Source organism: Orbicella faveolata, unplaced genomic scaffold (assembly GCF_042242905.1).
Source record: "Orbicella faveolata isolate gen_17 unplaced genomic scaffold, um_ofav_v1 contig_36, whole genome shotgun sequence".
NCBI classification, from domain to species: domain Eukaryota; kingdom Metazoa; phylum Cnidaria; class Anthozoa; order Scleractinia; family Merulinidae; genus Orbicella; species Orbicella faveolata.
The window spans coordinates 6,514,999-6,529,464 of NW_028301565.1; the positions used below are offsets into that span (position 1 = coordinate 6,514,999).

At 48.3% G+C, this 14,466-nt stretch overlaps 2 protein-coding genes and 2 pseudogenes across 2 annotated transcripts; 3 read left to right on the forward strand and 1 right to left on the reverse strand.

The window, feature by feature from the left end:
• Positions 1–2,805: 2,805 nt before the first annotated feature.
• Positions 2,806–4,407, forward strand: LOC149102105 (uncharacterized; annotated as a pseudogene).
• Positions 4,408–5,772: 1,365 nt separating this feature from the next.
• LOC149102106 (uncharacterized) lies at positions 5,773–7,179 on the forward strand (annotated as a pseudogene).
• A 31-nt stretch (positions 7,180–7,210) lies between these two features.
• LOC149102107 (uncharacterized) lies at positions 7,211–9,018 on the forward strand. The gene has a single exon (XM_089275115.1). It carries the CDS (start codon positions 8,341–8,343, stop codon positions 8,845–8,847), a length of 507 nt encoding a protein of 168 aa, XP_089131241.1. The 5' UTR covers positions 7,211–8,340; the 3' UTR covers positions 8,848–9,018.
• Positions 9,019–10,641: 1,623 nt separating this feature from the next.
• LOC149102108 (uncharacterized) lies at positions 10,642–12,944 on the reverse strand. The gene has a single exon (XM_089275110.1). The coding sequence runs from the start codon at positions 12,935–12,937 to the stop codon at positions 10,835–10,837; it is 2,103 nt and encodes a 700-aa protein (XP_089131236.1). The 5' UTR covers positions 12,938–12,944; the 3' UTR covers positions 10,642–10,834.
• Between the last annotated feature and the right edge of the window lie 1,522 nt (positions 12,945–14,466).

Sequence of the window (14,466 nt, forward strand, 5' to 3'; positions counted from 1 at the left end):
TTATGTATTTAAAGATTAACGCACGTGACCAAATGATTTGCCGAGCAAATTGGCTGTCAAATGGAATTCATTCATATAGAAGGGAAGTGGTGACCGGCTCTGGAGAACAAATGTGTCCCACAATCACTTTGGGCCATGAAGCACTGCCAACCCTCCGGCTGTCTCCAACCATCAGTCAAAATGCCTTCGTCTCTAATTGTTGCTCTGATAAAGTACTTGGGAATACGCAAATCCGACTCAGAACGTTTGCCTGCGCTCCCAAATTCGTCTAAGAACCAAATTGCTTCTCGGCCGAGGTGGATAATGGCTCTTTTCAAAATTGATTTTCTTCATTCACAAGAAAGAGACTAAGCACAACTTGCCGAAATTAAAATATAAACGGGGAAAAAACACCAGTGAAAACATTTATGTTTAACTGAAGCCGCTCTTCAAATGACAAAAAATGAAACATTTATATAAGATAGAAGCAAAGCTTCAGATTAGTAGTATATAGGGGATTAATCAAATACCGTTTCGCAGAGGGAGAAGTATTTCCCCGTTTCACAACCCCCAGCTTTAATTCCGAAGCTCGCAAGCTCGCTTCGGTTGAACCAGGGGGTTGGAAACGGGGAAATGTTGGGTCCCTCTGCGAAACAGTATTTGATTAATCCCCTATATAATACTACAGGGACGGAGGGAAGGGGAGGGCTTCCAATTAGAAACAAACGACCCCGCTGTTATACCGCTCGGACATAAGCGATGATTCGAGCAACAAACAAGTGTGCGTGGTTGATGCGTAGCCGGAAAGAAAGCTGCGAACTTTCCGATGCCATTCAAAACCTCCCTCCAGAGCTTCGCGAGAAAATTTACAAAGATTATGTCACCATAAAGCTTTGCCAGCGAGCGGATTTGGGCTGGGACAAGGTCCACGAGCATATTTCAAAACTGCCTTTCTGCCAATACAGGAAGCAGATTGCACCAATGATAATCTGCTTTGAATATCCGGACTGCTATTTCGAGGGCTGTTGTTTCCCCTGTTTCGAAAGGGAGGGAACTATTCATAAAGCGACGCTAAGCCAGGCCTGAGTACAAGAATTTTTTGAAAGTATGCTCCTGGGATGGTTACAATTGGCATGAGTGGTTCCTTTTTGGCAGGGAGCGTTAGCGAAAAAAAGGTGGGGGGTTCCTAGTAAAAAACCTCATCAGCATCAAGCATAGCAGCAACGACCTCGCGCGTAATATCGCGAGCATCTTTTTGCAACTCAAGTGTGAAATATTCGTGGGCGAGAAACGCGATCAAGTGGAAGCAGACGAGCATGTTTTTATAATATACAAATAAAACCGTCTCTTTCTAAAAGTGAGTTCGAAGCTGGGGTGTCTGTTATTTTTTTTTATCAGTTCAGCTTCAAGTCTGCCGCGGATGTCTTTCTCCAGTTTCTTGACATCGACATCGGTAAGCTTTCTCTTTGACGGTTGGCGAAGCATCTTTGCTCGGACTTGTTCCTTGAGTGCGTTATACTGTTGAAACTCGGAAAGGATGGTGTCAAACTCGTGGGAAGACACTTCGTTGTTATTCAAAGCTTTGGAGAGCAATCTGTTGATTGTATCCCGCTTGGCAACGGCGAGCGTGGTAATCTCTTGATGTTTTTTAATTTTGGAATCAAGTTTTTTGCTGGTGATTATCAGCCCCGAAGAAACGAGAGCTAAGCAATCCCCAGCGCCGCCCAGTGGAACTGTTGCTGGCAGGCCAACCAAAGACATAGCGGAGCCAAAACTAGCGCTGGAAAACGCTGCCGAGAGAACACTGGAGCCGGCAGCACTCCAATTAACAAATTTTCTTGCCCGTTTGTATTTTTTAGCAACCAGGCGATAGTGGGCGACCTCACCGTCCAAAGTGTTGGCAATCTCGTTGATCTTTTGCAAGCGGAAATTTTCGGAAGGCGCCGCCAGTACTGGATAGAGAGGCTCGGCAGGCGGCGCGCTTGGAGGTAACAGATTTACTGAAGACATTATATATAAAGAAATTTAATTTAACTCTAATTCAAAAAGAAGCGGGAAGCCCTTGAAATCAAAGAGTTTGCCAATTTCATCTTTGACGCTAATAGTGATGCTATTTATAAACTCGTCCGTAGAGCAGTCACGCAAAACCTGTTGCGGAGAACCATGGTAGCTTACATTTTCAAAAGGCTTCCCTTTCACATCAAACATAGCTAAGACATCTGACTTTTTGCCATTGAACAGATTCCGTTCTTTGTCGATCAAATCACAATGAATAAAATATGTCGTTGGAGATGTAAGCCTTTTTACGCGGGTTAGATGATTCAACTTTCGCCCAATACCAAGCAAATTGGCTAAATCGCGATCAAGTTCAATCGGTTTACCCCCAGAATTTCTGATTACAAGCTGGCCAATAGGTTGATTTATTGCTGTTTCCAACTTATAGTTATATTTGCCAAACAGACCGTCTATTTCTTTTGCAATTCTTTCTAAACTATAATGCCCTGGGAGTAAATTACTAACTGACAAAGCTTTATCTTTGTCTTTATCTCCCAAGGTGGCTGAACCTTCCTTTTTCAGAGTGTCCCAGCTGTTGAATAAACTACAAGATATGAGTTTCATGAAATGTACTTTCGGTATCGGGTATTCAAAATAGATAGTCCCTCCGTTCTCTTGTGTGACAATAGTGAGAACAACCATTTTATATTTAACAAACAAAATTGTGTTCAAATACAATGGCGAATCCGTGGAAAGATCCTGAGTTTGTGAAAAAAGCGGCAGTCGCCAAAGAAAAGGCGTGGTCAAATTTTTTAAACAACTTTCCAAAAGCGGACAAAAGCCGGTTCGTTTCGCAAGAAAGCATCGACGAGAAAAATAACGCAGCCGCAGAGGTGTTTTTCAAAGAAAGCGAAGGCTCGTTACAAAGCGTCTTCGGATCAGACAGAAAATATTGGAGTGCGGAAATGAAACAAGCGCTTGGTTTGGGGGACAGCTGGGTTTTTCCTTACCAATTGTCGCCACTTGATTCAAAAGTTTCCTTACCCATCCCCGCGGAACCTTTCGACGGAAAAGCGTCAAGCTTGAAGAAAATATTCAACGCCGAAATCAAAATCTACGTCACGCCTGACCAATATTTCACGACAAAATTCAGAGAAATATTTCAAAAAACCAAACTCGGGCACACTTCTGGAGCCGAATCAAAACACTGGTTAGGAGGGCCTGACATGAAATATTGGCCGCAACAGCTCAACTTCGCGGTTTTCTGCGCGACACAGGGGTGCGGAATTTCTCGCGAAATCTTTGACAACGGGATAAATCTCCCCCGCAGATAAGAGCTTTTTACACCTTCCACGTGTATTTCACCGTCAGGCGCATTTTGTACCAGCTAGGAGGAATTCAGAGCATGAGCGCTTTGCCCGGAGACCCGCCTTTCAACCAATTCAACAATCATTATGACGTTGCTTCGTACAAAAGGCTATGCAGCGAGTTCGGCATAGACCCCTCGAGCGATTTTCGCTTCACGCACGGGGCAAACCACGGTCTTGGAAGCGTTTACGTCTATGCGAGCGGCGCGTCGAAAACTGATTACCTATACCCGGGATGGAACAAATTCAGTGATGAAGGAGGGAAAGCGCTTAAAGGAAACCTGATTTATTACATCGAGCCGGGTGCTTCTGCTTATGTTCAAGCGGACTGGTTCGCGCCAAACACAGCATCAGGTTTGACGCAGGCGGGCTTGTCGAGAATCAACCAGTCAATCGAGGCTTTCGTTTACTGCATTCTGGGCGCGCAGGTGAACGTCCGCAGCAGCATTCTCGGTTCTGGGGGCCGGGCGAGAGAAGCCCAGAGCGAGTTCCTGGTGCTGATGGAAGACGCGATCAGACAGCCCGACCTGGCCGCGAGCGTGCAAAGGTACCAGCTCGCAGTAGATCAAGCGAAGGTTAGGCTCAATCTTGCTGTAGCCCCCATGGCCTGGCTTATGCCCGCGCAAATGATAATCAACACCGAAAGCACAATCGGTTACAACAACAAGCTGAAACAGGCGGTCTCCGGGATGAAACTTGGGGTGAACAACGAGGTAAACCCGGAGACAAAAAAAGCCGCGCTCAAACTCATGGCAGGCGGCTCGTCAAAAATTAACACTCCCAACAGCCATCCTTCCAACCCGATACACAAAGCAGCAACAGCCGAATCAAGGAAATCAGCTTCAGCCGAAACTCAGCAAGCACAACCAACGTCACCAAAAATAGAGCCCAAGGCTCCAGATAAAACACCGCAACATGAAATAAACAAAACGGCGGTAATTGTCGGTGTAGTAAGATTATCGGCTTTGCTGTTCATGGCTTGGCGGTAAGCTACCGCTGCTTCTTAAAATATTTTTCGAACAAAAAGGCCACCGCGGCAAGAATAAGCAGCCAGGTGTGCTCGGCCAGAAACCCGATGGCTTGGCCGGCGGTTTTGAACAAGAAGCTCACGATCGATCCTATCAGCCCGGGCAGAATAGAAGCAAGTTTCGCGCCAATATCTTTTAGGTCTTTCCCCAAAGCCTTGCCGGTAGCTTTCAAATCTCTGGTGAGGGCCCCGATGACAGCTCCGATTGTGGTCCCTGCAGCAAGACATATTGCTGTTACCGTCACGCCATATTTTTTGAAGATCTCTTTTACCCTTTCCAAGAGAGGCCGCGCCCTTTCCCTTTCCGCAATCTGAGTTTGCAAACGTGCGATCTCCTCGTTTCTTTCTGCCACTCTTTCTTCTGCGTCTTCTATGTCGGAGGGCAAGGCATTCTCATCTCGGATGATCTCCTGATCTTCCTCGTTTTGACGCTTCAGCTCGCTCTCCCGCTGTTTTAGGTGGTACAAAGTTTTTGTCTCGTTGAGCCTTTCTTCCATCGAATTTCTGTTCTTTATCTCTTCCGCAATACTTGCTTCAAGGCGGGCTTTCTTTTCATCTTGATCGTCCAGTTTTTTACTTTTTTCTCTCGTTCTTTTCTTTCTTTCAATGCTTCTTTTAAATCTTTTTCTAAATTATTTGTCAGTTCTTTCTTCCTTTTAATTTCTTTTTCATATTCTGGCAGGTCTTTGAGTTGTTCAATCTTGGCTTTTTCTTTATTTAACCGCTCAGTAAGAGCCATTACCAATTCATTTTGTTCTCTCAATCTTTTTTCTGCTTCTGCCCTTTTATTTCTTATTTCCTCATATTCTTTTTGCTTTTTTCGAATTTCTTCAGAGTTTCTGCTGATAATTTCTTCAGCAGGATTACCCAGAGCATTTTTGACGAAGGTTTTGTTTAAGAAGGCTTTCTGGAAATCGCTGCCATTTTCCAAAACAATTTTTGTCTTCCCCAGGTTCGGACCAATGACAACCACACCTCTTTTACCTTTTTCTTCGGAGAATTCAATTCTTAGCTCATTTGACCCCAAACCAAATTTGGCGTTCGGGTACCGAGCTTTGATAAAAGTTTTGATTCTTTCGATTTCTTTTTGTTGTAAGCCGGGGGGCAAAAGCTCGATTCCGGAATCATTCAGCAGCCCCGTGTTCTTGTCTCTCAAGGCGTCTAGCCTTCTTTGAATCTCTTCGTCTGTAACTTTTCTATATGTCCCCCCATAAGAAGTTTCAGGCAGCCCTATCTGCTCGTGTTGCCACGTTTTCATTCCTATTGTCTCTCCGCCGTGGTAAGGAGTGGACCACGCGCCTGGCTGAAAAGGCTGGGTTCTTTCAGCCTCTTGTTCGCCATCGTCGTCTTGATCGTCCGTATGACCAAGGAGAATAGCGCCTTCTTTGTAACCAAATTCGCCGCCGCCTTCCGCCATAGCAATATATTCCAATTCTGTAATTTTTTAAATTAGAAGAATATTAAACGGTGGTATTATACAATGTCAGTGCCAGAGAACCTTCGCCCAGCGTATACAAAAAAGACATTACGCTCCATGCAAGCCTAGCGCGCAGTCAAGCGAATCACCTTTTCCCGCACTGAAGCCAAACCCGGCGATATTCTGTATGTTTCAGTGCCCAAGCTGAACGTGAACGAGGTTCTGGTGCCGGGCTCGCTAGCGCTTGTCTTTAACATCGACCTTTCTGGAGGGCACGCCAACAGCTTCCTTGTCCAGAACGTCACGCGGGCGCTCGTTGACAGGCTGCTCGTGAAGTTTGGAGGCACTACCTTGCAAGACACGGTTGGATATGGCATCTACAAAATCTTTGATGACCTTTTCCTTTCGCAGGAAAAGCGAGACGGCATGATTCTCGAAAGGATTCAGAGTGAGGATCTATGCAAGATCCGCTCAGGTGCGGGAGACAAGAAAACATCGGGCGTCGACGCTGAAAAAAAGCTGAATGAGGTATACGGAGGCAAGTACCGGATCAGGCTAGACCATCAGATTCTAACTGACCACGGCGTTTTCTACCCCCAGGCCCTTTACAACGACCTCGTTTTCGAAGTAACCCTTGCTGAAGCTGAACATGTGGTCAATGGCTCTGATACAACCCAGCTGAAATACAAGCTGACCAACATCCAGCTCGAGTACGAAATGATCCGCAGCAAGACTCTGGCAGACGAGGCGTACAGCGTTTACTCTAGCGGCAAAGAGTTCGCCTATGACCACGTGATGCGTTGTGAAGTGGTGATCTTCAAAAAAGACACCGACACGAGGATCAACATCAAAGTCGACGCCCAAAAAAGGTCACTAAAAGCCATCCTGCTACTGTTCATAGAGCCATATGGTGATGGCGCCAGAGATTCAGAAAAATACGTCTTCCCGGATCTGACGAAAGTCAGCGTCACGATCAACGGCTCGCCCAACATGATTTACAACAACGGAGTCGAAGGCAAGGACATGTGGGAAGAGGCCCAACGATTCTTTGTGAAGGAAAAAAATAAAACCGAGCACATGAATGCGACAAAGTTTTATACCGGGGATAATTTCGGGCTTCTGATAGATACGCGCTCCATGGCGGACCAAGAAATGCACGGAAGTGGCAAGCGCCTTGTAAACAGTACCGACGGTGTCCAGCTGGAAATCGAGAGGAAAGCCGAAGGTTCAGGCAACGTGAACTGCCACGTATTCGTCATCGCCGACTCCCAGGTCAACATTATGGACAGACAACTAGAATCTGTGCAGAATTGAATATGAACATGGACCCAAGCAAGATACCCTTCAACGCTCTCATCGTGGGGCCGACTAATTCAGGCAAATCGAGGTTCGTGGTGGACCAGATCTACGGCCCTTTCCGCTTCAAGTTCGACTACATCGTTCTAATCTGCCCGACATTTGCGCACAACAAGACCTACCACAGAATTGGTGAAAGTGATCCAAGAATGGATGTGATAGTATGCAAGCAGCACGACGTGGAAAAATGGTTAAAGCTCGTGAGATGGCTTTTCGAGGGCGCCAACACGCTCATAATACTCGATGACTGCGCAGCCTCCAAAGATGTGAAAGGGCGTACAGGCGAGCTGGTGAATCTCGCCTTTTCTGCCCGGCATATGGGCATCAGCGTTTTGGTGCTGACCCAGAAGATAACCGGCATAAAGCTTCCTTCCGGGAGAACGTGGCGGCGATCGTTCTCTTTTACACCCCCTCGGCCAAGACCACGAAAGCCGTTTTCGACGATTACGTCGGCGAACTCTCTCCGGATGAGTACAAAGGTCTGGTTTCAAAGCTGAAAGAGCGAAAGTTCTCTTATCTTGTGTTCTCGCTTCGCCACCCCTACGGGGTAAGACATTTTAAATAAAAAAATGGAAGCTGTATATAGCCTTGCATAATGGCTGAAGAAGAGGTCGCGTTAGCAGAAGTTATGAACCTTCTTCAAACCGAGCCCGAGCCGAGTGGTCCAGCAGTTGGCATGGCTCCAACCGTCCCCGGGCCTGACATTCCTTCTCTTCGCGAGCAGCTGGCCGTGCTGGTACGGTGTCTACAGGAAAAGCAAAAGACGCCATCGGAGTGCAGTTAACCCACGAGCAGATGAAGCGCCTGAGCGACAAAGAGGTCGAGAAATACACCAAACGCTACGAGACATACGTGGGCTCAAAGACAACAGAAAGTTTGATCGACAGCTTTATTTTTCTTGTATCCAAAGTGGTCGGAATGACCGTCAACATCAAAGACATCGACGCTTACCAAAAAGAACTCAGAAACGACTACATCATAAACAAAGAGCTCTCCAATCTGGCCGGCAACCTTGCTTTGAAGTGCGGCCGGTTTCTTGCTGCGGCCAACGCGGCGCTGATCACCACAAAACATGTTGATTTTAACTCACATTTGGAGAGAAAGGCCGAAGTAAAATCGGAAGAGCAATCCTCAACAACCGCTGAGTAATTGCAGAAAAATCCTGAGTGAATTTGTAAGCATTATTATATTTGCACAGCATGTCTACCGAACAATCCGAGAGCGCAACTGCCGTCACGGCGCATACGCAGGGCGAGACCCAGGCAGCACCTGCCGTCGCTGTCACACAGCAAGCGACAACTCCGACTGCAACAACGTCAACGCAGCGCGTAAAAAATCCCAAGCGTGTGGCCGCTGGAAAAATGGTTGCTGAAAGAACGCGGCTGGTACGGGAACAACAGAAGAAAGCGGCCGAGGCTTATCTCGCGGAAAATAAGGCGAAAGCCGCCACAGCCGCTCCTGAACCAGCCCCGACTACAGAAGGCGAAAGCCCAAAGTGCAGCGTAGAAAAGAATAGCGGCCTCAGCACCACCCAATGGCTTGCTGTTGCCAGCATAGTCGTTTCACTGGTCGGGATTTATTACAAACGGGAAGAGCTCAAGGCCGTATTCGGTAAAAAAACGCCTGAGCCCGCGCCTGAGCCCGCGCGTGTTGAGCCAGAACCTGCTCGCGCGACACAGCCAAAAGGTTTAAAAAAAATGATTTAAACTCTTCCGAGTGGAATATATATCAACATGCTTAAAGTTGACGTTCCGCAGATTCTCATCTCTTCAGCCGCAATTGTTGGTATAGGGCTGGTATGGTACGACTTTAACAGAAAGGTATGAAACAGTACTCGATCTTCTCGAGGTAATACTGTGTGAAACGGCCGAAGAAAAGGCAAGAAGAATAAAAGAAATAGAGGAAGAAATAGAGGAAGAAATAAGAAGAAAAGAAGACGAAGAAGAAGAAGCCGCGGGAAAGACAGATTAAATTTTGATTTGAACTTGTATATTTTCTATAATATCAAACGCTACCATGTCCGACAACAAGCTTGTCAAGACCGTCATTGACGCCGCTACTATCACTGGCTTAGCCGCAAAAAAGGTTGTAAAAGAGAATTTTACTTCTGATCCCAGCAGCAGTGCGATGAATTACGTGAAGTTTACCGCCGTCATGGCGCGTAGCATTGCGCTCAAACAGTACCTCGAGGACCAAAAAATCTTTCCCACCAGCGTCTGAAATTAATGATTTAAAAAAAGACTCTGATATATAATAACACCATGGCAAGCATCGCGATTATGGTTGGCGGGGCTGTGTTGAACGCCACGGCTTTTATCGGAGGCAATTATCTGGCGAGGGCGCTTGGCGGGGGCGACAAAACTGCACTTGAAGAAAAAAAGCGCCATGACAAAGCTCGGGAGGCGTACCAAGCGGCTTACGTCAAATACACGCGCGACCGCACCAAACTTCTTGACTGGATTGCGACTAACGCTGAAACAAAGGCGGAGGCCAAGCAGAACTTCACAAACACTGACTATGCCTTCAAACTCTACAACCAGGCGCATCCTGACGAACGAATGATACCTCCCAAAGATCCCAAGTTCTCAGATTTCTATCAGCCAAGCGAGCAGCAGGTGAACTCATGTTCGTGGGCGCCGGGGCGCTCGCTCTGGGCTACGCGGCCTTCCGGGTCCTTTAACCTTTTTTACGCCTTACTTATAGTAACGCTATGGACGGCAAACTCGCAAAGATATACTACGGCCCCGGGTGCTACTGGAAAGGTATCGCCGCGATCAAAAAATTAGCCGAAGCCGCCAAGGTACCTGAAGAAACCGCAAAAAAGTGGCTGATCAAGCAAGCGCTCTGGCAGATATTCCTCCCCGCGCCGAGGCGAATTCCTTGGCCGAAATTCGACGTTCCCACACCCAACAAGGTCCACCAGGCGGACCTTCTTTTTCTGCCGCACGACAAACTTCCCCGCGGCCGCAAAGTTTTCAAATACGCGCTGACCGTTGTCGACGTGGCCAGCCGCTACAAAGAGGCCGAACTCCTGACTTCGAAAAATTCTGATGAGGTCGCCCAGGCCTTTCAGAAGATTTACAAGCGCTCGCCTCTGAAATGGCCTCAAATGCTGCAGGTTGACCCTGGGCGCGAATTCATGGGCGCTGTCACAAAAGAGATGGGAAAGCACAAAACATATATCCGGCGCGGGCGCGTTGACATTCACCGCGACCAGGCCATTGTAGAACGTTTCAACCGCACCCTGGCTGAGCGCTTTTTCAACCACCAGTACGCCGTGGAAGTGCGTCTCCCTGAGGGCCAGCGGTCCACTGCCTGGGTCAAAAGACTTCCAGAAGTTGTTTCGGCTTTGAACAACGAGGTAACAAGCCTTATCGGCAAGAAACCCGCCGTTGCCATCAAAGAAAAATCTGTTTATGCAAGGCCATCGACACCTTATTCAAGGCCTGTTGGGAAAAGCGAAAAAATACTCCCCTCTCTTGTCCAAGTTCGTTATCTCTGCCAGCCCGGCAAGCTTGAAGGCGGTGTAAAAAGAGCCACAGACCCAATCTGGTCTTTGAAAGTTTACAGCATTGAAAGATCTTTTACCAAACCCGTTCTCTACTATTTGCGCGACGGCCCCAAGCGCGTCTTCGTGCGTGAAGAACTGCTGGTTGTCCCTCCAAACACTACTCTTCCTCCGGCTGACGTGAACTAAATGTGAAATTCGATTGGTTCGGTGTGAATCCCATCGGGCAGCACCCACCGCTTGTCGTAATAAGCGCTCAGCCCCAGCTTCTGCTGCTCGTAAGTGACCATCTGCCCGTCCTGCATCCTGAAACCTCTGTTGGTTGCCATATCCTTGCTGCCTTCCAACGCTGCCTTAAAACGCTGCCACGGGATCTCGGTTTGCTTCTTCGACATCCCCTTCGTGCTAAACTTCTTTTTTTCGCCCTCTTCTTCGTCGACGAAATAACACTTCGAGCAGAGAGCGATCATCCGGCTGCCCTCGCACTCAAGCTTGAAGAGACCTGGGGTGCGGCCGCTCCACTTGTCCCAACCCAGCCACTTATTTTTTTGCGCCTCAAATTCTTGCTTCAGATCCGGCCGAACAATGTCCTCGAGACGCTTTGCAGAGATAGCCATGTAGTTACTGTCCGTGTCCATCTGGATCAGCTCAAAATCTCTTCTGTCGATATACCTGTCGAGAAAGTCGTAATAGAACTCCAGCATCCGCAGCTTTGCCAGCTGATAGACAGCGATTCCAACTTGAAACGGCCGTCTGATTGTGATCCGAGGCTTCCGGCTTTCCAACTCATACGCCTGCCCGATCTCGTTAAGATCAGAGTAATACGCGCTTCGCAAGGCTCTGTCGACTACCTTCTCGTCTTTGGTGTAAATCACGTTTGTTTGCCGCTCCAAAGCTTCAATGAGCTTCCCGTACGCGCTGTTTCCCAGTAGTTTGAACACTTCAGCGACAAGCGCCTTGCTTTTATCCACGTCTCCTGTCCGGCGCGCCTCCGTCACCTGCTCCACGAACCAGGGAAAGATCTTGGCCGGTTGGTAGTCGATTGTTCTGTAAACCTTCGTGACTACCGCCCCGTGGTTCACGTACCACAGCAGCAGAGGGGCGTATACTAGCATCCGTTCTGCAGACAGCGCCCCCACAAGTTTTTTTCCGTTTCCGCGCTTTCTGCCGTTTCGAACTAAGTAATCGGCCATATGTTTCGGCACAGCTTCGGCAGGAACCTTTTTGTTGTTAAAGAAAGGACACATCTCCTCAAACTTTGGACGCAAGCGCTCTGGAATCTCGATGTCCACTTCGGCAAATCCAAACCAACTTCCTTCTTTGAGCCTGTGCGTTAGTGCAGGAGCCGCCTCCGCTTGGAACTCGCCGCTGTAGTGCACTACCCTTTCCTTCCCGCAAGGCATTTCTCTGGGCATGGTCGAAAGATAGAGGGCGTTGGCGTCATAACCAAGGATATTTTTGCAAAGACACGGTTCTGATATTCGATGAGACCTTATCTCTTTAACATCAACTTCGCTGTACCTTGTGAAAACTAGGCTCGGGCCCCCGACAACAGCTTCTTTCAGCATCTCATACGCTTCTTTGCCCGGGCTGTAAAGCTCCGCACCACGCTCAACCGCTCCCCGGAGCAAGTAATGCAAACTCACGCCTGGGATGCTGACAGCGTCTTTCAAAATGTCGATTCCCTTCTCGGTGTAGAAGTTTCTCATCTTTTCCAGGGCCTCAAGGCCGGGAGCCACATCTAGATTGTTGTAGTAGCGCAGCCAGTCTGAGAAGGTGCGCATGCCCTTTTCTTTGAACAACCGCTGACACCCCTCCCATTCATCCCGCGTGAGTACGTATCCGCCCTTTAGCTTCGAATACCACTCCTCATATTTTGGGAGCCCAGGGTAATCAAGCTTTTCGGGGGTGTCAAACCATTCGTATGGAAACCACGATTTCACTGTCTTGCATTCGTAGGCTTTCACCCATTTCTCGTAGCTCGTCCCCGGCCCAAGGTAATTGATGATATCGAGGAAACGGAATCCCCAGGTGAGAAAGAACATGGTTTTGTTCCCGTTTTTTGCCACTCTGACTTTGGGCGATGTTTCAGCGAGGCGGCCAGCGAAGTGGGTTTTGATCAGATTCAGATCGTAACTCCCTGAGTTGAACCCGACGACAGGAACCTGGTTGCACCATTCATCGATTTTTTGTCGCTGCGCTTTTGGCAGCAGGTGCGCGTCTTCTGGCACAAACTCCGCTCGTACCTGGGCCCGGATGTTTTTTCCGCGTCTCTCCAGCTCTTCCATAAACTTGCGGACCAACTCCGCGGAGTCTCTTTCACAGATGTGGGTGGGCTCTCTTTCAAGGGTGTCGCCAACGCTCACCGAAATTGGCACGTGCGTGTTTTCTATCGTGAGCGCGGGCGTCGCTTCCTTCTGATGATTATTATCGCCATACGCCTCGAAATCGTACAAGATCGCGTGCGGGTAGCTTTTTGTTTCAGCCCGCGGCGTATCAGCGGCGCTTTTCCCAACTTCGCACGCCCATGCCTCGATAACTTGGTAGCCGGCCTCTTGCAGGAATCTTTTGCGTTTCATTGTGGCTTGCTACATATCTTCGCGCGTTTGGTTGTTGCGGTAACTGCTTTTGTCGCGATCTTGCGGGTAACATTTTCGACACCCGTGCCAGTGGCAGCCGTGGTATTGAAATACAGTCTTCGTTGCGCGGTTGTAGCCGTCGACATGTGCGCGCTCAACCCAACGCTCGCCACCATGCCCGCACATTGCGTGGTAAATGTGGATTTTCCGCCGCTTGGCTTCTCGATCAAGCCACCGAAGCGATTCTTTGGAAGCGTTGTCTTTTGGATAGAAAGCTTTCTCGAAAGCTGTCTGCGGGGCTTCGACCCTTTCACCCGGGCAATTGATTACCGTTTTTCCTGCAGTGCAGGTTTGGAAATGCCGATGCAGATGGCAAACTTGTGTGAATCTCGCTCTGCAATGAGTGCATGCATAGTTTTTGGCCAGCCTGGCAATATCTTTGATGACGAACGCGTGCCCTTCGTAGATACCGATTGTCAGAATGTTCTTCAAACTTGATGCTGGGTTTCGCCTAAGGTGCCATACCACTTCTTCCGCCCCTCTCGGGCTCATACATCCGGATGCCGAGCCAGTCCGAAAAAGCTGTACCTTGATTCAGATGCCTTTCAACCTTTTCTAATTCATCCAGAGACGTTTTTGGGCAGTCGGTCGGCATGGTTTTGAGTTTGAAGAAACTCTTGGCTAGACCGCGGGCTGCTTTTGTACTTCGATCGACACGCGCCCCTCGGTGCACAGCGATACAGCGCCAAAGACACAAGTTGTCTTTATACATGTCCAAAGCCGCCATAGCCCCTCCGTGGGCAAGGTTGCGCAGCCAGTCCGGCAAAGAACCTGCGCCCAACAACCGCTGGCGGTCAATCACAACCTTCAGGTCAACATTAAAAAAGCTTACAAACTCCCACTTTGTTGATGGTCTTTTGATTTTGTCATGGTCCAGGCGTTTCGTCTCTTCTTCACTCAGCCATTCTTCTGCCTCTGCCAGTCTGTTTATCCAAGGTGAGCCGTGGTTTTTGTAGTACAGAATCACCGTTCCATCTTCAATGTTGCGCAACTGATACGAGAAAACATGCCTCAGGTAAAACGATGTGCCAATATTTCCTCGAATTTTTTCCATAAAGGTTGTTGTTAGGTCTTTTTCCAGACCTCTGATGAAGCGCCATGGAATGTAACGCCGTCCTTTACTCTCTTCCCCCTCATGTGTTGCATTATCGAACAGGTCCAGAATCTCATTCTGGTAG

What these genes read in the sequence shown, in the direction of transcription:
- LOC149102107 (XM_089275115.1), top strand. Translation starts at nt 8,341, where the DNA reads ATGTCTACCGAACAATCCGAGAGCGCAACTGCCGTCACGGCGCATACG.
- LOC149102108 (XM_089275110.1), bottom strand. Translation starts at nt 12,937, where the DNA reads ATGGAAGAGCTGGAGAGACGCGGAAAAAACATCCGGGCCCAGGTACGA.